The 25,458-nt window shown below is 45.4% G+C and overlaps 2 protein-coding genes across 4 annotated transcripts in view; one reads left to right on the top strand and one right to left on the bottom strand.

Annotated features, from left to right (window-relative positions):
• Nucleotides 1-4,842, bottom strand: part of GUF1 (GTP binding elongation factor GUF1) — a 32,239-nt gene extending 27,397 nt beyond the window's left edge. The window contains exons 1-3 of one of the 3 annotated variants that reach the window (XM_060246314.1): nucleotides 4,799-4,842; nucleotides 2,509-2,922; nucleotides 633-744 (exon numbers count right to left, since the gene is read on the bottom strand). In XM_060246314.1, coding sequence (XP_060102297.1) covers nucleotides 633-744; nucleotides 2,509-2,661 — 265 coding nt within the window. In that variant the 5' untranslated portion in view covers nucleotides 2,662-2,922; nucleotides 4,799-4,842. Of the gene's footprint in view, nucleotides 1-632; nucleotides 745-2,508; nucleotides 2,923-4,798 lie in introns of those variants that run through there. The other 2 variants (XM_060246316.1, XM_060246315.1) reach the window with 2 other exon arrangements.
• Nucleotides 4,843-13,334: 8,492 nt separating this feature from the next.
• YIPF7 (Yip1 domain family member 7) overlaps nucleotides 13,335-25,458 on the top strand; it is a 40,525-nt gene continuing 28,401 nt past the window's right edge. Inside the window, exons 1-3 of the mRNA XM_060247300.1 lie at nucleotides 13,335-13,416; nucleotides 14,202-14,318; nucleotides 16,233-16,399. Of these exons, the coding sequence (XP_060103283.1) occupies nucleotides 14,203-14,318; nucleotides 16,233-16,399 (283 nt within the window). The 5' untranslated portion in view covers nucleotides 13,335-13,416; nucleotide 14,202. The remainder of the gene's footprint in view (nucleotides 13,417-14,201; nucleotides 14,319-16,232; nucleotides 16,400-25,458) is intronic.

Here is a 25,458-nt window from a genome sequence, read left to right on the forward strand (position 1 = left end):
AGGGCAAAGTTAAAAAATGGCACCCCCTTATGGGCCATTCTATCTTATGGTCCCATATAATACAATGGGCCAATACCCAATTTGGTGCCCCCCTCTGTCGGCGCCCAGGGCAAGCCCTCTGCCCCCCCCCCCGATGCAGCCCTGGTGGCTTTGCCAGTTTCAAAAGGGCAGGTAGTGGTGATCTCTCTAGAACCCCACTTCAGACCCCATGCTGCCAACCCCCAGGAACAACATTTTGCGGATCTCAGGGAGCTGCAGTAAGAGGAGAAAAGGGGAAAGTCTCACTTTTGTTGTGCAGATAAAATAGAGGGAAGAAGAACAACATTATAGGCCAGCTAAGGTTCCCTCTACGCTGAGATAATGTGAGCCAGCTCAGTTTTTTAGCCACCAGCCTCCACATTTTTGTCTTAGCTCAGGAAAAATGGCCCCAGAGCACACTGATTTATGCAGCAGCTCACAAATTTCATGTCGGTAGCTCACAAAGTAGAATTTCTGCTCACAAGACTCCACAGCTTAGAGGGAGTAACAGTTCCAAATTGGGGGGGGGGGGGGGGGAGGATATGTAAAGAATGCTGAGATTAGTGTAAATGAAGCATAGATATGTGAAAAGTAATATATCAAACTCATCTCACCTGTTATTTCCAACAGCCTGTCTGCTAAAGTACTTTTGCCATGGTCTACATGAGCAATTATGCTGAAATTTCTAATATTCTCTGCAGGAAACTGGGACATATCCACGACATCCTAGAGCATACACAGGGGGGAAAAAAAGAGGCAAACCATCATTAACAACCTACAGTGGAGGCGAAATCATCCATAAAAAATTAATGCTGCTTTGTAAATACATTTATGAAACACAAAAACACAGTGTTATATTTACAGCTCCACAATATTAAATATATATCTATCTCGTTAAGTTGCACTTCTCCAGTCAGCCAAAGGGGAGAGCTGGAACATTGTGTTAAGTTCACTACTCCCACAGTATATAGCTTGCATTTGTAAACTGTTTAGATGAATGGTTATGTGTGCAAGCCGGATCATTTTGGGATCCAATTCTTACCTTGCAATGCTATGTATCAAATGTAAATGCAACTGAGAAAAAACACATCCAGGATTAGACCGTATCTTTTATATTTTCTTTCTACAGTACTTACAGCAAATCTTCCTGAAGTCTAAAGACTTTCTGTGCAGAGACTTTCTGATGACTCTCTTCAACACAAAGTCACCCTCCACTGGAGGAAAGCTTTCTATATCTATCTGTGAGCCCCTTGGCTGAGTTGGGATTTGAACCCAAATGCTTATCTGACATTAACTACTCTACCCCACAGGTCAAAGTCACAGTAACAGGGATTCCCTGAATGTAAACCTCTCTTAGCTGTGTTATACTGCACCAGTACATGCAAACAGAAAGGGAAGCCTTGGCTTGGTGGTGTATGAATCTGAATGGTTAGAAAGATCTCCACCTGAGAATGGAAGAAGCCAGTACGAGGATAGACAGTACAGAAGCAGACAGACCAATGCTTTCAGTTCAAAGGACACATACTTCTGAACGGACCCATGATTTGATCCAGCAGGGTTTTTATGTTTGTATTCAAGAGGGAAAACACACATATTTTAAAGTCAACCTGGGATATTTGTTTGCTTTCCATCTCCTCACCTAACAAAATCTGTCAGTGTTATTTACATGCTGCAAATGTGCAATCATTAATAGCAAATTCATCTGATACGTTTCAGGCTGCCATACTTGAAATCAACAGAACTTCTGTCCAAATAAATGTGCAAAGCATTAAGATGCTACAGCGAATCTTTCATTCCTCTAACACAATGTAAAAATATGAGCTGAGAAAGAAGAAAAGCTCTATATGGGTTACAAACCACATGACTGGAAAGTAATAGCAGATAACCAGTTTCTTGATCTAATCTAATTTCAACTACAACCCAGTAAATCAAACCCATCAACTTACTAAGAAAAATTTAGCTGATCTACTATTAATATCTTTCTCAGCTACATTATCAACATGAAAATCCCTTAGTAGTTTTTTAAATTAACATCAGAATAGTCCTGTGTGATCAGATCTGGGGTCCACCTAGTTCAGCATCCTGCATCACCCAGCAGCCAATCAGTTGCCCTGGAGGGCATAGGGGCCAAGGCCTTTCCCTACTGTTGCCTCCCAGCATTGGGTATCAAAAGTTTGGTGGGGGAAAGTGCCATCAAGTCATGACTAATTTGTGGTGGCCCCAGAAGCTTTTTAAGACAAGAGATGAACAGAGGTCGTTTGGCATTGCCTGCCTCTATGTAGCGACCCTGGACTTCCTTGGTGGTCTCCCAGCCAAGTACTAACCGAGGCTGACCCTGCCTAGCACCTGAGATCTGATGGCATGGGCCATCCATGTTTAGGGCTTCAGAGTTTTCTTCCTCTCAATATGGATATGTTGATTGACATATCTTCCACAACCTGTTCAATCTCTTTTAAAAGCATCCAGAGTCGTAGGACATATTTCTCTTACCTTGATGGCCTCAGAACCATATTGCCTGAGGAATGTAGGAAAAGGTGTGGGAGGTTTCTCCGTCTGCCCAGAAAGATATGACAAAACAGTAGCGCGGCATGACCTCTTAAGCCTGACAAACAGACACCAGGTCCTTTCTGTACGCACAAACATGACTGCATAAACTACAATTCAGACTGTGGCGTGGCACACAACGCTTTCAGAACTGGGCAGAGATTCCACCACAACTTCAGCATAATGAACACTCGTCAATGTAACCAGCCAGAGGAGTCCTTAAAACAAGCATATTTCCAAAAAATGGAGCAAAGTAGTTCCTTAGAAAGAAAAGTGCTGTTGATAGGTGCCAGAGAGGTCCGAGAAGTCTCAGAATGCAAGTTTACACCTCCTTGCAGAAAATTATTGGTTGGCGGCATCCTGTGAAAGGAGAAATCTTACACTTAATTTTTCAGAACTAGACTTAAGCCATTCTCAACGTTTGTACTTTCTTCCCTGCATCAGCCAAAATATGGTATTTTCTTAGCCAGTAATCGCTTCCTCCAAAAGCAATTTGCATTTTGCAGCAACATAAAAGAGGAGTCCAGTGGCATCTTTAAAAAAAAAATTACTGCAGCAAAAGTTCTCATGAGCGTCCATCCATTACACAGAAGTATTTACATCCAGAACTGCGGGCAACATGGAGGTAGCGATGGGGGAGACGGGCTTTGAGTATAAATACATCTGCCTAATGGACAAACATTTCCTGTTTCTGATGAAGAAACTCACGAAATAACGTAACAGCCCTGCGGTATCACAACAGTAGTAGTCCATCTGCTCCAGCATCCTCTTTCACACAGCAGTTGACCACTTGCCCTCGGCAACAAACAGAATATAATCCACAACGCCTTCCCCTGATGTTGCCTCCTAGCAGCGTTATTCAGAGGTTTACTATCTGTGCTTGTGGAGGTTCCCATTAGTCGCTATGGCTAGTAGCCACTGATCATGGGCCTGTCCTCCACGACTCTGCCTAAACCCCTTTGAAGTCATCTATGCTCTTGGCCATCACTACATGCATTGGCAGCAAATTCCACACTTTAATTTCAGGCTGAGAAAATAAGTACTTTTTTTTTTTGTCCAGCCTGAATCTTCCATCTATCCACTTCAGCGAGTGGTTATTAGCTTTAATATTATGGGGGAGAGAAAATTCTTTCAATGCACTTTCTCCATCCCACCCATAATTCTATAAACCTCTAACATGCCCACCTTAATTAGAATTGCCAGTTATGGGTTGGGAAATACCTGGTAATTTGGGAGGCGGAGTCTGAGGAGGGCAGGGGTTTTGGAGGGACTTCAATGCCATACCGTTCACCTCCCAAAACAGCCATTTCTCCAGGGGAACTGATCTCTGTCGCTTGGAGATTAGTTGTAATAGTGGGAGATCTCCAGCCATCACCTGGAGCTTTGCAACCCTATGTCCCCATTTCCCCCCCCTAAACTAAGAAGCCTAGGGTTGCCAGGTGTGTATTGGAAAATACCTGGAGACTTTAGAGGTGAAGCTGGGAGAGGGCAGGGTTTAGGGAGGGTAAGGGCCTGAGTCTACCCTTCAAAGCAGCCATTTCCTCCAGGGGAGCTGATCTCTGGCAGCTGGAGATTAGTTGTAAAAATGGGAGATCCCCAGGTCCCACCTGGAGGCTGGCCACCCTAGAAGCTCCCAGATTCTTTAGCCTTTTCTCATACAACAACTCAAGCTGGAATAAACTTTGTTAGTCTATAACACACTTCTGTTTTATTTTGCTGCTACAGACTGACAGTGCTACCCATCTAGAATTACCTGCAGGTTGCAGATAACGAACTCATCCTTTAAGGAAACAAGCTGGCCAGAGCTTTATGTATGTATGTCCTTTTCCCCACAACCCAACGGCCAGGAAATTTCACGTCTCCCTTTTTCCGGCTGCAGCTAGTGCACTTTCAATGCACGTTCCAACTGGATTTTACTGAGTGAACTGGCAAAATCCAGTTGGAAAGTGGGTTGAAAGTAGATTGAAAGAGCCCTATTTAGGGTGGGGGACCGATTTATCTTCCCTAAAAACTGCACTCCAGAATCTAACAAGGACCCCACGCCGCTCTCCCCAGCAGAGCAAGAGCCATCTCGGACTCCGCTCCAGCAAGGAGGCAGGAAGGAGCTGGGGGACTCCCTCAGCCTGGCGAGGCCAAGAAAGCGTTCCCGTCGAACTGCCCACAGACCAAGCAGGAGGCAGGGAAGGCTGGCTGGAGCAGCTGCGAGCCTCAGCCAAGGGAAGAAGCGCTCACCCACCATGCCCAAGAGGTCCCAGCAGTCCACGGGCGGAACCAGCTGAGTCGGGGAGAAAGGAAACGGAAACAGAAGGGGAGAGAAAGGGGACGGACAAGGCTCCTCCCCGCACAGCTAACGCTTCGGTGGTGCTTTGCAGCGAGAGAAGATAAAGTGTTGTGGGCATTTTCCGCTATCGGAAGTGTCCTCTTTTAAAATCAAAGAAATGCAAATTATATATAGAGTTGTTTTAAATAGAAATCCAAAACAGCCTCTGGCGGAAAGTCAGTGACGAGCCTGCGTGCACCTGCCTCTGCAGTAGTTGACAACTCCGTTTGTTGTACATAGAGTTCCCAAGTCCAATTCAAAAAGTATCTGGGGGCTTTGGGGGTGGAGCCAAGAGCAAGGCTGTGATAAGCATAATTGAACATCAAAGGGAGTTCTGGCAATCATATTTCAAGGGACCGCACACCATTTAAATGCATGCCTTCCACTGGAAATAATGAAGGATAGGGGCACCTTTTGGGGGGGGGGGGAGGGAGCCATAGAACTGGATCCCCTGCTCCAATCTTTCTGAAACTTGGAAGGTACTTTGGGGATAGGCACTGGATGCTATGCTGAAACTTTGGTGCCTCTACCTAAAAAAAACAGCCCCTCCCCCTAATACCTGCAGATCAATTCTCCATTATTCCCTATGGGAATCGATCTCCATAAGGAATAACGAAGCACCCAGCAGACATCCCCCCCCCCCCCGCCCCCCAGCCTTCTGATGATCCTGAAGTGGGGGAAATGATGGAGAAACCCAGCAGCCTGTTGCTTGGGAGCAAAATGAGCCTAGTAACACTTTCTGGACCAGTATCAACTTCCAAAGCAGATTCTTGTCCTTGAAATTTCATGCTTCATTTAATGCAGAAGAGCAGCCATATTAATCTGTTGCAGGAGAAATAAATACGTGACACTTAATATTTTACAGTATTTTAAATTCTTTTTCTTAAGACTTCTTAGGACTGCCCAGTTTTACTTAGCAGTTTAGGGGCTGGAACTTCACTGCATTTGAAGAAAGGGACTCAAGCACTCTAATACTTTATGCCAGTATACACTGTGTTAATCTTCCAGGGACAACCAAACTCCTCCTCTGGTTTAGCTGGAATAGACTGCTAGCCTTTAATGTCCCATAACAGCAGGGCTTTTTTCCCCCTGAGTGAATGCAGTAGAATGGCATTCTGGAACCTCTATGTGGAAACAAAATTCTCAAGAAATGTTCAGAAGTTCATGAGGGCACCCATGTATTTCTCCTTCATTTCCCTCTTAAGAGTTCTGGCACCACTTTTTCCAGAAGAAAAGCCCTGCATAGCAGTATTCTATGGGTAGAGAAATGTGTCTCTCTGGGCCTCTAAACATCTATGGTGAAAAGAAGAAGCGATAAAGGAAAGCGGCTGTAGAAACAACACCTGCCCAAGCTCTGGTGAGGAATTTTTGAACACAGGAGGTGTCTCATTTTAGCACTTGTTTTACTTTATAATGGGGAAAGGCTTGTGACACCTACAGAATTGCTGTGTTTGTTGTACTGATAAAGCGTGTGGACTCTTATCTGGGAGCACCGGGTTTGATTCCCCACTGCTCCACTTGCAGATGCTGGAATGGCCTTGTGTTAGCCATAGCTCTTGTAGGAGTTGTCCTTGAAAGGGCAGCTACTGTAAGAGCTCTCTCAGTCCCACCCACCTCACAGGGTGTCTGTGGGACTGAGAGAGCTCTTACAGTAGCGGGTGTCTGTGGGACTGAGAGAGAAAATAGAGGAGATTGTAAGCCACTCTGAGTCTCTGATTCAGAGAAAAGTAAAAAGGTAAAGGTAGCCCCCTGTGCAAGCACCAGTCGTTTTCGACTCTGGGGTGATGTTGCTTTCACGTTTTCACGGCAGACTTTTTACGGAGTGGCTTGCCATTGCCTTCCCCAGTCTTCTACACTTTCCCCCAGCAAGCTGGGTCCTCATTTTACCAACCTCGGAAGGATGGAAGGCTGAGTCAACCTGGAGCCGGCTACCTGAACCAGCTTTCACTGGGATCGAACTCAGGTCGTGACTCGTGAGCAGAGGGCTCCAACTGCAGTACTGCAACTTTACCACTCTGTGCCATGGGGCTCTTTCGAGAGAGAAAGGCAGGGTATAAATCTGCAGTCTTCTTCTTGTGGAATAAGCTTTTGTGAGTCAGCTAGGTTTCATGAGATGCATGCATGCAACTAGCAGTCTTCAAGATATCACAAGTCTGTTGATTTGGCTACAGCAGATGAACAGGCGACCCATATATGTGTGCCATATGGCTAAATGATTTCAACTTGCCCCCTTTTTGAAACTGAACCTTAGAGGCAGTGCAGACCTTACTGCCTGTGCAACCGCCACACAACTACAAACACACAATGGAGCTTTTAAAGAAACCACACGGGCATCAGTCAAATATTCATAGTTCTGCATGTGCTGCAAGTTGTATGTTTCTCAAAACAAAGTTTAAGTCCAGTGGCACTTTTAAGACCAACAAAGTTTAATTCTGGATATAAGCGTTCGTGTGTATGTACAGTTCTTCAGATATGCTGATACATTGTTTCCTCAAGTTATTCTCACATAGCCTACTTTTCTTCCTGAGACTCCAGGAGGATATTTATTTATTTATTTACATTATATTTATATCCTGGCCATTCTATGCAGACTCAAGGTGGCTAACAGCATAAAATACACAATAAACAATAAGCAATATTAAAACAATAAAACAATCAAATAAATTGCAATGGTGTTACTTCAGGTGGATCATATATTTTCCTTCCTCAACGTGTACAGATCCTAGGCAGTGAGTACTAAAGTGCGATAGATCCAGATGTGGTGGCAGCCCCCTCCCATTAGATGTTATATGCCATCCAAAACAGTTCAGTCTTGCAGGCCCTGCAGGGCCCTGATGGCTTCTGGGAGGGTGTTCCGGAGTACTGGGGCCACAACCAAGAAGGCTCTTGCTCTGGTGGAACTTGGGCTTCCCATTTGCTGTCTCCACCACACAAGAGGGGTTGTCATTTGTTCAAAACATCCACTTGCGCATACAATCAGGGCTTCTTTTGCAGAAAAAGCCCAACAGGAACTCATTTGCATATCAGGCCATACCCCCTGATGCCACTATTGCTTCACAAAGGGCTTTTCTGTAGAAAAAGCCCAGCAGGAACTCATTTGCATATTAGGCCACACAACATTAAATGGTACTATAATGTCTCAAATGCAAAAGAAAAATAAACATTTGTTCTGTTGGAATGGCACTATATTATTAGCAGGCGCATTCAGTAGCATGCTGATTTCATACTGTGGGGGTAATAAACATCCCCTTTAAACAAATTTTATTTTATTTTATTTAAGAGTGAAGGCAGACTATAGTGCTTGGATGTTGGCATCCAAAATGAAGGCTCTCTCTCTCTCAAGGCCAGGAGTAGAAAGATTGTCTTAAGGGGGATGAGTAGAAGAACCTGGTTAATTCGTTGTGGGTCTGATGCTTAGAGGCAGGGGTGGTTTTGTAGAAAAACAGGTGGTGGAGCTCATTCAGGGATTGTTATGCAGCTGCACCTACTATTCAATGGACAAGGTGGGAAGGAGGAGGTGGAACTCTCAGAAAGGTGCAGGAGCTGAGCTCCTGTGAGCTCCCGCTGAATCCGAGGCCTACTTAGAGGCACCCCAAAAATAAATGAGCAGGTCTCTGAAAGAAAGGGAGATGAACTGGCTTGCTTAGCTGGTCAAGTCATGCCCAATCATGAATGCCAACTTCCCAAAACCAGAGGGAAGAGCTGCACATAAAGCCTCCCGCCCCGCCCGACAGCTTGATTGCTAGGAAATCGGCACGGAGCTCATTCCATGCTGAGCCAAGCCGGCGGCAGCTCAAACAGACTGTGGTTGAAAAGGGCATGTGGCTTCTCCCTCACCGGTACTTCCTGGATGGAAAGGAAGTGCCAGCGAGGAAGGAGCTACGCGTCCTTTTCAGCCACAGTCTGCTTGAGCTGCTGCCAGTTTCGGCCAGCACAGAGTGAGCTCCGCGCCAATTTCCTAGCGATCGGGCCGTCGGGCGGGGTGCTTTACACAAGATGAAACTGACCTGCCTGTGGTGGGGAAGAGAGGGAGAAGGAGGCATGGAGGGATGCAGTGATGCGGACGGGGGAGGCACAATGAGGGGGAGGTGAGGGTGGCCAGAGGAGTGGCCTGGCATTGAGAGCTCCGTGGTTCGGTGCCGGGTCATGACCCTGCTATTGGGAAATGCCGGAGTAGGCCAAGTAGGCGGTTGTGTAGGGAGCCATCTGGCCTAGGGGCGCCACAAGGTGCTCCCTCTCCTCACGCCCCACACCCATTGTTGTGCTGACTTCGGCGAGGCTTCCCGAGGCTCAGAAAGCCTGGGTGAAGTTGGGGGGCATGGCAGCAAGCATGCTCAGAGCCTGGCTCTGAGCACACCCGCTACCTTCCAGACTTTGCCAAGGTCTCCCGAGGCTCGGGAAGCCTCAGCAAAGTGGGGGGGGGGCATGATAGTAATGTCAGTGGTGATGTCATCAGGGCACATGCGTGAAGTGCACATAAACAAATCACTAAGGGGGCAGCGGAGCGGGGTTTGGCCTGGGGTGCAGGAACCCCTAGCGCTGGGCCTGTTTCACATTAGAATAGGAACCCCATGGCGCAGAGTGGTAAAGCTGCAGTACTGCTCACGACCTGAGTTCGATCCCTGCGGAAGCTGGGTTCAGGTAGCTGGCTCGAGGCTGACTCAGCCTTCCATCCTTCCGAGGTCGGTAAAATGAGTACCTAGCTTGCTGTGGGGGAAAGTGTAGATGACTGGGGAAGGCAATGGTCAAATAGTTTTGACCCAGAGAGAACTCCAGTTTTCTGGGATACACCTCTGAGGATGCCAATCTCAGTTGCTGGCAAATCGTCAGGTCTCACAATGCCAAGACCATGGCCACGCAGCCCGGAAAATCTACAACAACAAACTCTGGTTCACTTACCAGATGTAAGTTTTCCATCTCTGGGTGTAAATCTCACTTTTTGCCTATACCTTGCCTCTACTTCCCAATAGAAAATAAGGTATTTATACCCCAATTTTCTCTGCCTTAAGGAGCCTCAAAGCAGCATACAATGGCACTCTCTTCCCCTCCCCAAGACAGGGACCTTGTGAGGTAGACAGGGCTGAGAGAGTTCTGAGAGAACTGTGACCGCCCCAAGGTCACCCAGCTGGCTTCATGTGGAGGAATTGAGAATCAAATCCCTTTCCCCAGAATAGAGTCTGCCGCTCTTCACTACTACACTACACTGGTGGGGAGGGGACATCTTCTGTATACTGCCAAAGTGGCCCACATACCAGTTTTTTTTACTGGGATGACCTTTTCTTTCTTTCTTTCTCCTTTTTGGCTTTTCCTTGTGATAGAGGGAATAGAACGAACACTACTTTTTAAAAAAAGTTATTTGATTTATTTTTTAAAGTGTGCCCCATCCCTTTTCAAGTTGGCGACTCTATATTTTGCTATTCATGCAGCCAGATGGTTGTAAAGAATGGTGCTGTTCAATAAACACAACAAATTCCGACACAACGAATCACTATTAGTATGACCTGTGGTTAACAAACCAACTACAAACCCTAATTTGAAATCTCAGTTTGATGTTAACCAGAATATGACTGTTTGTTGGACCATCCACAGTGGGACATCACTGTTTGAACTTTAATAAGCCAGAAAGTATCACAATATTTGGATGCAATTAAAGACAGTTCCTTTGTGTAGCAGTTATTCAGGAGCAAGTGTCTGCCTTATGTACTGATCGCAGAGGGTTTGTGTGATATTTCAGTTTTGTAGGTACGCAAAAGATGATCATAAACAGATGTGCTGATAACGGTCCCCCCCCCTCCACATTATCGTGAGCAGATCTGGGGTCATCTCCAGGAGGTAGCTTTGTTTATGTTGCCCATCTGCCAGTGCTAGACTTCCAAAAAACCCCGCCCTGCCGGGGGACCCCTGGATTAGCAGCCTAATCCCCCGCTGTCTAAAAATCTGAAGGTGGGGGAGTGGAATGGCACCGTGTCTCTTTCCCTGCCTGGCTTCAGGCTTCTCCCTTCCTCCGGGTCACAAAGACCCGCCCACCGCCAGCCTGCTATCCGCTCCAGTCCGGCCTCCCTTCGCGAGGTGCATGCTGGGACTCATAGTCCTTGCATCCTCTCCGGCTGCCGGGTGGCGTCTCCTCGGGGAGTCTGGCCGGCGGGGGGGGGGGGGGGAGCTCCGCCCCCAGAGGACCATGTGCGTTTCTACCTCCGGAGGCTTCAGTCGCTGATTGAAAGGCTTCCTCTTGGGATGGTGGGTCTGTATTACTAGCCGCTCTGAGCCTGCTTCGGCGGGGGAGGGCGGGATATAAATACAATTTTACATTACATTACATTACGTTACATTACTTTGAAGAAGTTGGCAGCAACTCGTGAGTAGAAAGGCCCATCCCCTTCAGAGTCCCCAGAAATGGGGGAGGGAAGGGGGACACGTCTGCTGAGCATTATTCTCTATGTGGAGATTGATTCTCATAGGGTATAATGGGGAATTGATCTGGAGGTTTCGTGGGCTCTGGGGGAGCTGTTTTTTCAGTATAGTATCTAGTGACTCTCCCCAAAGTATCTCCCAAGTTTCAAAACGATTGGACCAGGGGGTCCCATTCTATGAGCCCCAAAAGAAGGTGCCCCTATCCTTCATTATTTCCTATGGAAGGAAGACATTTAAAAAGGTGTGCGGTTTCTTTAAATGTGATGGCCAGAACTCCCTTGGAGTTCAATTATGCTTGTCACACCCTTGTTCCTGGCTCCACCCCCAAAGTCCCTAGATATTTCTTGAATTGGACTTGGCAACCCTAGCCAGTGCAGCAACAAAAACATCCACTTGTCAAGCCAAGGAGGATTTCACTTCAAGCAGCACACTGGAGCTGAGAGCTTTTCAGAGATTTCAGATATCATGCAGGAAGCAGTTCCTCATTTGCCCACACGCAAACAGGAAGTGCAGGAGTGGAGTGCTAGCAGGAGCTCCTTTGCATATTAGTCCACACACCCCTGGATGTAGCCAATCCTCCTGGAGCTTACAAAAATGGGGCCTTGTGAGCTCTTGGAGGATTGGCTACATCAGGGGTGTGTAGCCTAATATGCAAAGGAACTCCAGCTAGAATTCCACCCCTTAAGTGAAACACTAAATAGAGGTTTCATTCACTGCAATTTTTTTTTTAAGGGGGAAAGAACTTCCAGCTCTTCCTGGGATATATTTCAAGAAGTAAGCAGGTTCTAGGGCTGCCAAGCCCCCGGTTCAGGCGGGGGTTTCCTCGCCCGGAAGGTTCCCAACCCACCGGCCCACATTGGGCCGGCGGGGGGAACCTCCCCCAACATAGATGTGATGACGTCACCCGGAAGTGACGTCATCACACTGGTGCTGAGCGCAGTGGCCTCTCTAGCCATTTCCGGGAAAACTGTATGGTTTTCCTGGACGCTCTAGCCATTTGGGAGGGGAAACTCTATAGTACAATCGGTACCACAGAGTTTTCCCCTCCCAAATGGCTAGAGCGTCCAGGAAAACCATACAGTTTCCCCAGTAAAGTCTAGAGTGGCCTCGAGTGCCATCACCAGCACGATGACATCACTTCCGGGTGACATCGTTGCGTCGTACGCACAAAAGCCCCCCGCTGGAGAGCGGAGGGGACTTGGCAACCCTAGCTGGTTCAGATGCTCTCTTTTTTGACAGTAACCACTATGTCTTTTTGCTGTATGTTTAATTTGCAGCTTCAAAATAGAGGTGGTGGCATTGTTTCATATAGAAAGGGATGTTTAAGCACTAAATGTTATCGATGAGGGGAGTTTTACTGCTAATGAATCTTCTTCTCCCCCTGCATAGTAATGTGACATTAGAAAGTGTGTTTTCCTTCTCGCATGGTTGCATTAATTTTTCAAGAAGGTTCTGAATCTTAGTGACAGTTTGCATATGATGTATTACAACATGGCGCGGAGATAAATCAAAAGTTCAATGAGAGCGAATTGCATGACTATTATTCTGGCCACTGAATAAAACTCAGAATTCAGGCATGCAGACAAAAGTTTGACAGTCCCCAGACATTGGTGTGCATTCACTTCCCGCTTTCACTGCAGCACTGAGCCCTTTCCCCAAAAAAACCTTGTTGGTACAGGAAGTCAGTGGACAAATAGGGACCATACAAATGCAGGTCTGCAATGGGAGAAAGGAACTGGTGGGAATTGTCACCCTCTCTGTGGAAATTCCATGTTTTGTGCAGTTATGAACAGAATAGGAACTTTATCTTTTGTATCTTTTGACCTTGGACAAGAGGGTTTTTACATTAAAAATTAAAAGAATCCAATTTTAAAGCAGGGAGTTTTCCCCCTTGTGAGATGGCTACTTTCTGTGTCATTTTTTATTGTTGTTACCCAATAAATCATGTGCGTAATGCTTTCCATGACACAGAGTGACTCTCGTTCCGTCATGCATCTGTTGGAAAGCCAAATTTAGGACTTTATATTTAGTACAAGCTCGCCCCCACTTAACTCACACTTGACTGGTTTCTCTTCATGTAAACTGCATCGATGGTAGGAAATTTTCATCTGCAATATTAAGAGGTACAGACCTTAAATTTAAAAGATTATTTAAGGGGCCAAGTTCTAACTTCTAGCTAGTAATAAATGCGTCTTTGGTACACATGGCAGTAATTAATAGTAATAACTGAGAGGGGGTTTTGTGTTTCTGAGGAATATCAAAAAGCATTAAATTTGAACTGAAAATTAAATTTTAAAATATGAACCAGAGATGTAAGAACTATTATGCTTCAGTTTGTAATTTTATGTGTGCATAATTCATTGAGAAAGTCACATTTCTAATAAAAGTTTCCTAATATACAGGGCTTATTAAAAATAAATCAGATGTTTATTCTTAATTTGGAAACTTGTATGATTTGTATACTGGAATGAAACTGAGTTGCTATATGATGTGATTTTTATGCTGTGTTTGATACATGAAGGCATCAGAGTATGGCCAATTAATCTGATTATAGGATGTCATTCCAGTTTTGTAAATACGAGGTTTGCAGGGTTTTTAAAAGATCTCTGTAAGAAATACTTATCAGATTGAAACACAGATTTAAAATCAATGTTCGATCTTTTGCTATTGCTCCATAAATTTAAAGGCAAATGGGAAAGTCTACAGCCTGGAGAAATGTAGACGAAGAGAGCTGTGTTTCTCAAAAGCTTATGCTACAATAAAATTCGTTAGTCTTAAAGGTGCTACTGGACTCTTGATAGTTTGCACAGCTCTGGGATTTCTAACTTACCCTCCAAAACACATGTGGGGAGAAAATTAACAATCTTAAACACTTCGATGGTACTAAAGTACATTTCCTTCTCCTCAGAATGTCTAACTTAGAGCAATTTGATATAGACTTTTACCAGTCAAATTACACTGTCAGTGATCAAGAACAAGATTACAATGGGTCTGGAACTACTGAAAGTGTTTATGGAAGCCAAAGGTAAGGGCTTATATCAGAAGACAATATTGATTTATTTTAACATCGATAGCAGTGCTTGTCTTTGGCAGGTGTGCTCCTTAATGGGACTGGGCCTTTGCAATTAATCATTTCACTGACCCATGGCTCCAACCGCATAGGTTCTTCCAAGCATGCTGTTTGATGTTCTTACGTTGCTAGTAGTTTTTGGCAGGGTTTTTTTTAGTAGAAAAAGCCCAGCAAGAGCTCATTTGCATATAAGACCACAACCCTTGATGCCACCATTGTTTCACACAAGGGTTTTTTTGTAGAAAAAGCCAAGCAGGAACTCATTTGGACATTAGACCATACCTTCTGATCCCAAGCCAGCTGGAAGTGCATTCCTGTGCGTTCCTGCTCAAAAAAAAGCCCTGGTTGTTGGACTGTTTTATACAACTTCCAGCACATACTTCTCCTAGGGTTCCAGCTTTATGTTGGGAAAGTTCTAGGGATTTGGGGGTGGAGCCTGGGGAGGGTTGAGTTTGGGGTGGAGCCTCAGCAGGGCATAATGGTACAGAGTCCACATTCCAAAGAAGCCATTTTCTCCGAGGGGAACTAATCCTGGTCATCTGAAGATCAATTGCACTAGTGGGAGATCTCCAGGTGCCACTGGGAGGTTGGCAACCATAACTACTCATATCACTAGGAGCGTATACCTCTGTAACAACTGATTACAGTCATTGTGTCTCTTTTGTGAACATATACAAATGCATCCTGGTCTCCTTCCCCTCCCCCAAGGTACATGCACATCTTTCATCATATCCCCCCCCAGTGGAAAGTATTGCACTAACACAGGAGTGGCCAGACTTGCTTAACGTAAGAGCCACATAGAATAAATGTCAGATGTTTGAGAGCCACGAGACATGAATGTCAGGTGTTTGAGAGCCGCAAGGAAGGAAAGAAAGCTGGAAAGAATGCAACCAGATGGGGGAGAGAGAGAAAAGCAACTTTAACTATATAATCCATTCTCCAAGCCACTGGCTGGCTTGGCTAGGAGAAGTGATTTAAAGAAACAAATGCCTTCTCCAAGCTGGCCAACAGGGTGGAGGGGGCTTCTAGAGCCACACAATATGTGTGAAAGAGCCACATGTGGCTCCCGAGCCACAGTTTGGCCACCCGTGCACTAACACAAGTGAGACATATACCCTATCAAATAATCAGCAGGATTATCATTTTTTTTAAAAAAAAATCAAATAGTGAAGCAACTCACACTTAAAGACACTTTCTCTGGCTTCTTCCTATGCTACTCTGGTTATGTGTCCATGAAGGAACCACAATGAGATACCCAATGAAGTGGTTTCTTCCCCCAAACTATTACCCAGGAAGACAGCACCTGCATAAGAAGGATCTAAATTGCTGTCCTCATTCGTGGGCTTTTTTCGTGCATTGCTGATGGCATGGTGTAGGCAGATGAGATGGGGAAGTGGTCCACTGCTTCTAAGTGTGAATCAATCTGCACCCATATATTTTGAAAGATGGCCTTCTCCCATATGATCCTACCTAGTGACCTGGATTATCATCAAATGCCTTATTCCAGATGCCTTCACCTTGTCAGATGGGATTAGAGATTAATTAAATATATTAATGGAATTTTAATTGATTTTTAATTTTGTGATAATTTTACACATCCATGGGTAAAAACAGATTTTTTTAAAATGATAGTATAAGAAGACAGAACAAGTAGAATGATACCACTCACATTATAGGACTCGCCAGTTTCAAAGTAATATCTTGCCAACATCTAAGGGGCTTAATTTTGGAAGAGTTGGACGATGTGAGCAGATACAGAAGACTGTTTGCATATAAGGTCCAGTAAGGACCCAAAGTATACATCACTTCTAGGAACATGTCACTGAACCCTGGTACTCTGGATTTGTTTTATTATCCTCTATACTGTAGAAGTCAGATGGGGAACAAACCACAATTGGATGCATTCGCTCGTCCAGAAATGCTTTCATCTTCTCAGCCATACACTGGCCAGATTTTTCAACCAGCTCACTCTTCCGAATTTCCATCTGAGAACACTTATCCTGACAGCTTTGATGAAGAACCTCCTTTGCTAGAAGGTACAGAATTAAAACACTTAATTACCCCCCTTTTTTTTTTTTTTGCATGTTCCAGCAGCTATGAATAAAGCAGAATTTGTTCACATTCATCACTGATTTCTGTGGCATCTGGAAAGTGATTTATTTTGCATATATATTAAAGGCAATGTGCAATGGTAAAGGATATTCAATTTAAATAATATGCTGCCAGATATATGCTGTAACAAGAAGTTATTTAAGCCATCTTGAATTTCCAGAGGCAGGTGGAATGTAAATTGATTGATTGGGAAGGACTTGGGACCCCCTCATTTCCCAGTCTACCAAGAAGCTCCCTTGGATGACTTAAGTCAATCACTAACCTTTCCAGGGGTTGTTTTGTAGAAAAATAGGTGGTGGAGCTCATTAGCATAATTTATTAGCATATCCTCCCCCCCCCAGCCAAAAGCAACTTGATGCAAGAAAGGAGAGCCCCGGTGAGCGAGGCCTGCTTCGGCTGGCTAGAGATCCAGCCAGTCCAAGCAGGCCTCACTCACCTGGGGCTCTCCTGGGCTCCCCCCCCCCCCCCACCCAGTCAGAAGGCCAGCAAACCAAGCACCGCCCAAAATCAGATAAGAAGTGGAGAAAGGGCGGTGCGGGCTTCTCCAAGGGTTAATGAGGGTTGCTGGGGGTGTGGCAAAGCTCCTGATGTCTGACTGGCTGCCCGCTCTCCTAATCCAGGGATTGTTATGCAGCTACACCTACTATTCAGTGGACAAGGTAGGTGAGGAGGAAGAGGGGGAACCCTCAGAAAGGCTCAGGAGCTGCACTCTTGTGAGTTCCTGCTGAATCCGAGGCCTGACCCCTTCGCATAATTTACTCACAGCGTTGTTATAAAGGTAAAAGAGAGGCTGTGGGATACCATCTTGAGTTCCTTGGGCAGTGGGTGGGATAAAAATGGAATAACTAAATATGTTTTCTGCACCAGCCACTGCTTTGCAAAAGCAAAGACTTCCCCTTGGAATGTGCTTCTTCCCTTCTTCCCGACAGGTGAAACCTACATTTCTCCACGCAATGGGTTTGCCTGTTCCCTGGTGGGGTTGGGGATTCCCCACACCCTGCTCCCATACCTCACCACCACTCAGAGCAGTGGGGGGAGGAAAATAAAATTAAAAGGGGCCATCAGGCCTGTGGTGTGACATGACTCCAGGGGAAACCAGAAGTGAGGTCACAGCATCACCAATGGCCACTCCCTCCAGCCTGCCCCTGGTTGACTTGGCAACCCCACCTCACAATACTAAATAACAGGCCTGTACAGTTTCAGTCAACTCCACAGCTTTACTTGTTTGTTCATTTCTATCTGCTTTCCTTATTACTGGGATTATAAAACCAGAGGAGTTAGCCGTGTTAGTCTGTTGCTGCAAAATAGTAAAGAGTCTGTAGCTAGAAACACAGCTCTCTTCGTCGATGCAGGCCTCAGATTCAGTGGGAGCTCTCAGGATCACAGCTCCCGAACTTTTCTGAGAGTTCTACCTCCTTCTGAGAGTTCCACCTCCTTGTCCGTTGAATAGTAGGTGCAGCTGCATAACAATCTCTGGATGAGCTCCAACGCCTATTTTTCTACAAAATGACCGTTGGTCAGATACATCTGACGAAGAGAACTGTGTTTCTCGAAAGCTTATGCTACTATAAAATGTAGGCACTGACAAGGCCCAGACATGGGTCTTATCCAGAAGTGACATCACCGCATTGGAGGGGTGATCCTTGAAGCTGTGACATCACTTCCGGGTTTATGTTCCAAGTGACATCACACTCATTCCTTTGTCCCTACCCTCTTCTTGTCCTGCTGCTTCCTAGCTAATGAAATCACAACCAATGTGCAAAAGTAGTCATACAACAATAAACGTTTACAACAGACAACAAGGTGTCTATTAAAGTGTTTATGCAAATGAATCCTTATATCACCAAATTACAATATGATACACCTGTTAAACATCTGCCTGCAGGTATACAAAACAGTTCCAAACAAGGTCCACTGAGACTCCTCAAAGTATATCAGTCTATATATCTTGCAATCCTGAACTGATCTACAAGCTTGGTTTGCTGGCCTTTTGACTGGGGGGGGGGGAACCCAGGAGAGCCCCAGGTGAGTGAGGCCTGCTTGGACTGGCTGGATCTCTAGCCAGCCGAAGCAGGCCTCGCTCACCGGGGCTCTCCTTTCTTGCATCAAGTTGCTTTTGGCTGGGGGGGGGAGCATATGCTAATAAATTATGCTAATGAGCTTCACCACCTATTTTTCTACAAAACAACCCCTGGAAAGGTTAGTGATTGACTTAAGTCATCCAAGGGAGTCATCAATATGCTGTGGCTAATAGCCACTGATGGACCTCTGATGGTCCATATATTTATCCAGGGCTTTTTTTGTAGTAGGAACTCCTTTGCGTATTAGGCCACACCCCCAAATGTAGCCAATTCTCTGGAGCTTACAGTAGGCCCTGTACTAAGCCCTGTAAGCTCTTGGAGGATTGTAGGGTTGCCAAGTCCAATTTAAGAAATATCTGGGGACTTTGGGGGTGGAGCCAGGAGACATTAGGGGTGGAGCCAAGATCGAGGCTGTGACAAGCATAATTGAACTCCAAAGGGAGTTCTGGCCATTACATTTAAAGGGACGGCACACCTTTTCAATGCCTTCCTTCCATAGGAAATAATGAAGAATAGGGGCACCTTTTGGGGGGCTCATAGAATTGGACCCCCTGGTCTAATCGTTTTGAAACTTGGGGGATACTTTGGGGAGAGGCACTAGATGCTGTACTGAAAATTTGGTGCCTCTACCTCAAAAAACAGCCCCCCCCCCAGAGCCCAGATACCCGCGGATCAATTCTCCATGATTTTCTACGGGAATAAATCTACATAGGGAATAATAGAGCAGACATTTCCCTTCCCTCCCCCCGCTTTCTCAGGACCCTGAAGCGGGGGGGGAGGGCCTCCAAAACGGGGGATCTCCTGCCCCCACCTGGGGATTGGCAACCCTAGAGGATTGGCTACATCAGGGGTGTGTGGCCTAATAGGCAAAGGAGTCCCTGCTACAATAAAAGGCCGGTGTTTTTCCAATCCCCTCTTGAAGCCTTCAGCACTGCCTACTGGCAGTGCTACGGGGGCAGAAAGGGATGTCAGTCCCTTCCTACATCACCAATGGCTGGGAGCAAGCCAATCCCTGTGGTTCATGAGGGCCCTCCTGACTGTGCCACCCCAGCAGATATGTGGCTAGACTGGCCAGAGAACTGCCTCCGCATAGGTGAGTCGTAGCACAGTCAAAATTTTAAGTAAAACTATGCTAAAAACTCATGTTCAGTCCTGGTTTGGCAAATCAAGAGGAAGGGGGGGGGGATAAAGGTTGATTTGTCGTTTTGCATTTGTAACACAGACACATGTTTACGTTCGAAAGGGCAGCACCACAATTTGCATGGGAAATAAAGGCATTAAGTCATTTTTATGGCATATGCATCATATACTTTACTGCCTCTGGATGACAGGATCACGATAAATTTTGCATTCAGATTTCATAGCATTGCCTTTCCCTCTGTATTTATATTGCATAATCAGATATCACGTTAAGGTGCCTATAATTAATAATCACTTGTTATAATCTTGTTTACACGTCTTGTAATAAATTTGCCAGTTCTTAAAAAGGAAAGAGTATTAAGGTGGCTTATTCTAATTCCTAAGAAAAATACAAGCAAGTTCCTGGGAGTGGCATTAGTAGGGCTTTTTAATAGCAGGAACTCATTTGCATATTAGGCCACACCCCCTGATATAGCCAGTTCTCTAAGACAGGGTTTCCCAAACATTTCTTTCCTGTGGCCCGGTTATTTTTACACTTCTCCTTCGTGGCCCACTAAAATTAGGGGGTGGAGCCAGGAGACTTTGGGGGTGGAGCCAGGAGACAGAAATTATGTCATTTTCTGTGGTGTCAAGGACCAAGTGATGTCATTTCTGGGGCACACTGTACCAAAACACCACCTTTTCCTGTGATGTCACTTCCAGGGCACTCCCTCAAACCTGCCTCTTCTTTGGAAGTAAATTCATTTTCAGAAAAACCTCTCTGAAACTCATGCTGAGCCAAAATGGGGGTGGAAAGTGGGCGGTCCTCTCTTTTCACCCCCACAACTGCATGCACCTATCTGTTTGTGTATTTTTCTCCAGCTTGCAAGCACTCCTAATGCTCATGTTCAATTGCCTGCACCACCTACACATCCCTTCCTCAACAGCACTGGCCAGTGTATGCAGTTGGGAGTGATGTTGCCATTGCCATCAGGAATGCCGGCACTGTGTACCACCCACACTGGGCTCTGGCAGTTGCTGTACCTCAAAATATGCTGTCACATTGACCCCTTCCTTCAGCTGCTACTACTGGAACCCTGCCTCAAGCTACAACCAAGCTTTCTTGGTTTCAAGGAAATACTTTGACAGCTATTTTTCATACTTTTCCTTGGCTGAAACACTGGGAAATTGCTGTGAAAGGTAGCAGAGAATTGTACTGCAATTAAAAAATTAATTTCAAGTTATCTGAAGTTCATACAAGCTTTTCTGCAGTTATCCCAAAAAGGATATTTATGAGGGGCTTGCAGCTTTTTACTAGCTGTGTTTCTCATGCCTTTAAAAACAACCTGTTGTGCAGATACTTAGCCAGTGAACTACTTTCATTCTTTTTAATATCTACAGGAGGAGTTTAATTTTGGTGTCAGACAGCTGTTAAAAGCAGGACCAGTAAAATAGTGCCAAGTTCATAGTACCATCTTTTCCAGTGCTGTTGAGATATACCGCAATAATCTCCAATAATCTTTTTCTGCCCCACATCTCTTACTCTCACTCACTCACACAGAAATCTCATAGAAGGCCACCTGGCTACAACTGGGGGTGCCAGCTTTTCATTGGCAGAGCTCCTATGTCTGAAACAACAGTATGATGAACAGAAAAGTTTCATCCAGCAAAAATGGAAGGAAAGAAAGAAAAAGAAAAGAAAGACATGGAAAGAAAAAAACATAAACATAAGAGGAGCCATGTTGGATCAGGCCAGTGGACTATCCAGTCCAAAATTCCCTCACACAATGCCCCAAAAGCACCAGAATGTCCACCAGTGGGGCCAGAGCACTAGAAGCCCACCCACTGTTGCTTCCCCCGCCCCCAGCACCAAGAATACAGACAGAGTATCACTTACAGGGAAAGAAAGAAAGAAAGAAAGAAAGAAAGAAAGAAAGAAAGAAAGAAAGAAAGAAAGAAAGAAAGAAAGAAAGAAAGAAAGAAAGAAAGAAAGAAAGAAAGAAAGAAAGAAAGAAAGAAAGAAAGAAAGAAAGAAAGAAAGAAAGAAAGAAAGTGGGGGGCAAAGAAAAAAAACCTTTCCTCACCATCAGATGTCCCCAGCCAACAAAAATTCTGCCCATGGGTCATTTGGTAAAAAAAAACAAAAAAAAAAACAGCTACTGGAATGTCCACTCCTCACCCCTCCTGGCTGAAAAAAACATACACACCATTCTTTGCTGCCCAGGCCTCCCGGGGAAATCTCCACAGAAGAACATACTCCAAGGCACATGATGAAAGTTCATACCTTGAAGAACACTTCATGGGTCTAAAGTGCCAATGGATGCCAGCTTTTCTCTCAAAAACTGGGAACAGGGGAGAAGGAAGGAGAGGCAGACCAGCTCCTCTCCTGCAAATGAGAAACACTGCTCTAAGATGTTCCAGGGCTCTTAGTAAAGGGCCTACTGTAAGCACTTGGAGGATTGGCTATATCAGAGGTGTGGCCTAATATGCAAAGGAGTTCCTGCTACAAAAAAAGCCCTGAGCATTAGGTCTATCTTTCCGTGGTGGCATTGGACCAAGCTATCCTAGATTTTTTAAAAAAATTATTTAGAACCCTGTCTGTGAAATCCCTAGCTGAAACAAACCAGCCTCATCATATTCTATAAATGCCAGAAAGGTTTCAGTAAATTCTATAAAGGTTTCTGTATATTCTATAAATGCCAATAAGGATCCTGCTGACCAGCTTCAGCACACTTCAGATGGGGCAGCTGTTGAGGTCCAGGGCTTCCAGTGGGGCCCACTGCCACCACTTCCCCTATTGTCCTCCTGAGAGACCTTTTCTCCCCTCTTTGTGGGGCTACAGTTTTTCCTGCCACTCATGCTCCTGGCAGCACAAGATGCCCAGTGCTGTCAGGGGAACTGTGTGTGAGCGCTGCACAGCTGCAGTGTACTCAGTAAGTAAACAAATAAATCATAGGCAGGGCTGTTTTTGTAGCAGGAACTCCTTTGCGTATTAGGCCATACACCCCTGATGTAGCCAATCCTCCTGGAACTTACAGCAGGCCCTGTACTAAGAACCCTGTAAGCTCCAGGAGGATTGGCTACATCAGAGGGGTGTGGCCTATTATGCAAATAAGTTCCTGCCACAAAAGAATCCTGATCATAGGAAAGCTGAGAAAGCAGGAGGTTGGATCCAGACTAAAATTTCCTCTAAAAGAAGGCATTTCCATCAATGGAGCACAGATTTCCTACCTTTCCCCTTGCATTGATCTCTGAGGGACAAAGAATCCCCAGGAATGCCATGAAGGTCAATCTGGGAATTGCCATCATCAATTACCTCCCTTTTTCTATTTGTTTGGATCCAGCCTGGGATTTTTTCACTACTCACAGTGGCCCTATTGAATTTGTAAGGCTGAGTCGCTCCTTGAGCGGGCCTACAGTACTCCTTCCCAGCTTCTTATTCTGATGTTGAAGCCAGAGGTGAGTCTGTTGGTTCCTTGAAAACCTGAAGATAGATGCATATGACCATTTTTTTTGGTTGGTCCTTTTCCAAACTGGCCATCAGCTTACCAAAACAAAGCAGCATCTTGTACAACAAAATGCTAAAGGCAGATCACCAAAAGCCTGAATAAAGGCAGTTCCAACTTCATAGGCAGCCAATAAGGTTTCTTATTGCAGCCAATATGAATATATATATATATATATATATATATATATATATATATATAAACAGGTAAAGAAAATAACAGCTTGCATCTTGAATATCTTCAATGTTTTCAAAGTTATTTGCCCAATTATTGGGAGTTTATTTTATAAACTCTGACTTTGTGGTTTGCTGGGGAACTGCTGTTTGTTTGGTTGAATGGGCTAAAGGTGAAGGTGACTGAAGGTGATTGTTGCTGATTGATTAGGAGTGGCTGTGTTCCCCACCCTCTTTGCATTGTTAAGCTGTGCCTTGCCAGAGGCGAGAGCTAAAGGGCTCTTGGCCTGTGGCTCTTCACCTGGGGGCTGTGTAAGGACCAGGAATCCAGATCCCTATTTTCCTTGTGTTCCTAATAAGGTAAGTTGACCCTCCAGAAGGGGAGCCACATAAACAAACAGGATTTAAAGGGGACTGTGTATTTTAAAAAAAAAAAAAGCTATCATGAAGGTAGAATGCCAGCAGGGGGGTGGGGGCTTTCCAGTGTTTTGCACTGAGTGTCACATGTATGACTATCTGCCCACAGGACAGAATTCTTGGGTGTGTGCTCGATGCAAAGAAGCTCCTGGTCCTCGGGGAATGAGTTCATACCCTTGAGGCCGAGGTGACTGACCTGGAGAAGCAGAGACAGTCAGTTAGGCACTCGGAGAAGACTCTCGGGGACGTGTTAGATGAGCCCCGCTCTGAACGTGGCAGCACCATTGCTACCAGGGAGCATGAGGGTTGAGAGGGAATAGGGCACTATGCTGAGGATAAGGGGAATGTGCCCTCAGAAGGGACCTCTTCTTCAGTTGGTGAGCGGGAATCCTTTCGCACCAAGGAATCATCCCTGGGCAGGGAGAGAGTGGGGGTCTTGGTAGTTGGTGATTCAGTCCTTAGGCAAGTAGACAGCTGGGTGGCAAAACCGCGTACTGACCGTATGGTGACTTGCCTGCCTAGTGCGAAGGTAGCGGACATTACACGTGCAGTAGACAGGCTGATAGACAGTGCTGGGGAGGAGCCAGTGGTTGTGGTGCATGTTGGCACCAACGATGTGGGGAAATGCAGTCGTGAGGTCCTGGAGGAAAAATTAAGGCTGCTAGGTGGGAAACTTAAGGCCAGGACCTCCAAGGTAGCCTTCTCAGAAGTGCTACCTGTTCCACGTGCAGGGCAGGAGAGACAGGCACAAATTAGAAGTCTCAATGTGTGGATGAGACGATGGTGTAGGGAGGAAGGGTTTATGTTTGTTAGGCACTGGGATGCTTTCTGGAACAAGCGGGAGCTGTACAAAAGAGACTGTCTCCACTTGTCCCCAGATGGAACCAGGCTGCTGGCGCTTAAAATCAAAAAGGTGGCAGAGCAGTTTTTAAACTAAATCTTGGGGGAAAGCCGACAGGAGATGAAATGTCTCTGGATCGGGAGGACTCATCTCAAATAGATGAAGGGTTAGCTGTTGCTTTTCTACTGGGTAATGGATCAGAGTTGTCCACTGAGATGGTGACAAACATCTGCCAAAGTCTCGAGGCAGCAGGAGGAAGGTTGCGGGCCTAGCTTGCCTGGGAAATTATAGATGTTTGTATGCAAATGCTAGAAGTGTTCGAAGTAAAATTGGTGAGTTGGAATGTTTAGTGTTGGGAGAAAACATAGACATTGTGGGAATTTCAGAAACTTGGTGAAATGAGGAGAATCAGTGGGACACAGTGATTCCTGGATATAAGTTATATCGGAAGGATAGGGAGGGAAGGGTTGGAGGTGGAGTGGCTCTGTATGTCAGAGAGGGTATACGGTCCAGTAAGACTGAGGTCAGAGAATTAGATTCCCTTCTAGAAATGCTTTGGGTTGAAATAGACGGCCCAAAAGGAAATTTAACTATGGGAGTTTGTTATCACCCACCAAATCAAAAGATAGAGGACGACTATAATATGTTGGAAGGATTAAAGATAGTGGCTAAACGTAAAAACTGTGTCGTAATAGATTATTTTAACTACCCGCAGATTGATTGGGTCAATATGTGTTCTGGTCGAGAGAAAGAGATTGAGTTTCTTGATGCTCTCAATGACTGTGCTATGGAGCAGATGGTCTCAGAACCTACCAGGGGTGGGGCGATCCTGGATTTGGTTTTAAG

This window comes from Heteronotia binoei, chromosome 9, assembly GCF_032191835.1.
Source record: "Heteronotia binoei isolate CCM8104 ecotype False Entrance Well chromosome 9, APGP_CSIRO_Hbin_v1, whole genome shotgun sequence".
Taxonomy (NCBI): domain Eukaryota; kingdom Metazoa; phylum Chordata; class Lepidosauria; order Squamata; family Gekkonidae; genus Heteronotia; species Heteronotia binoei.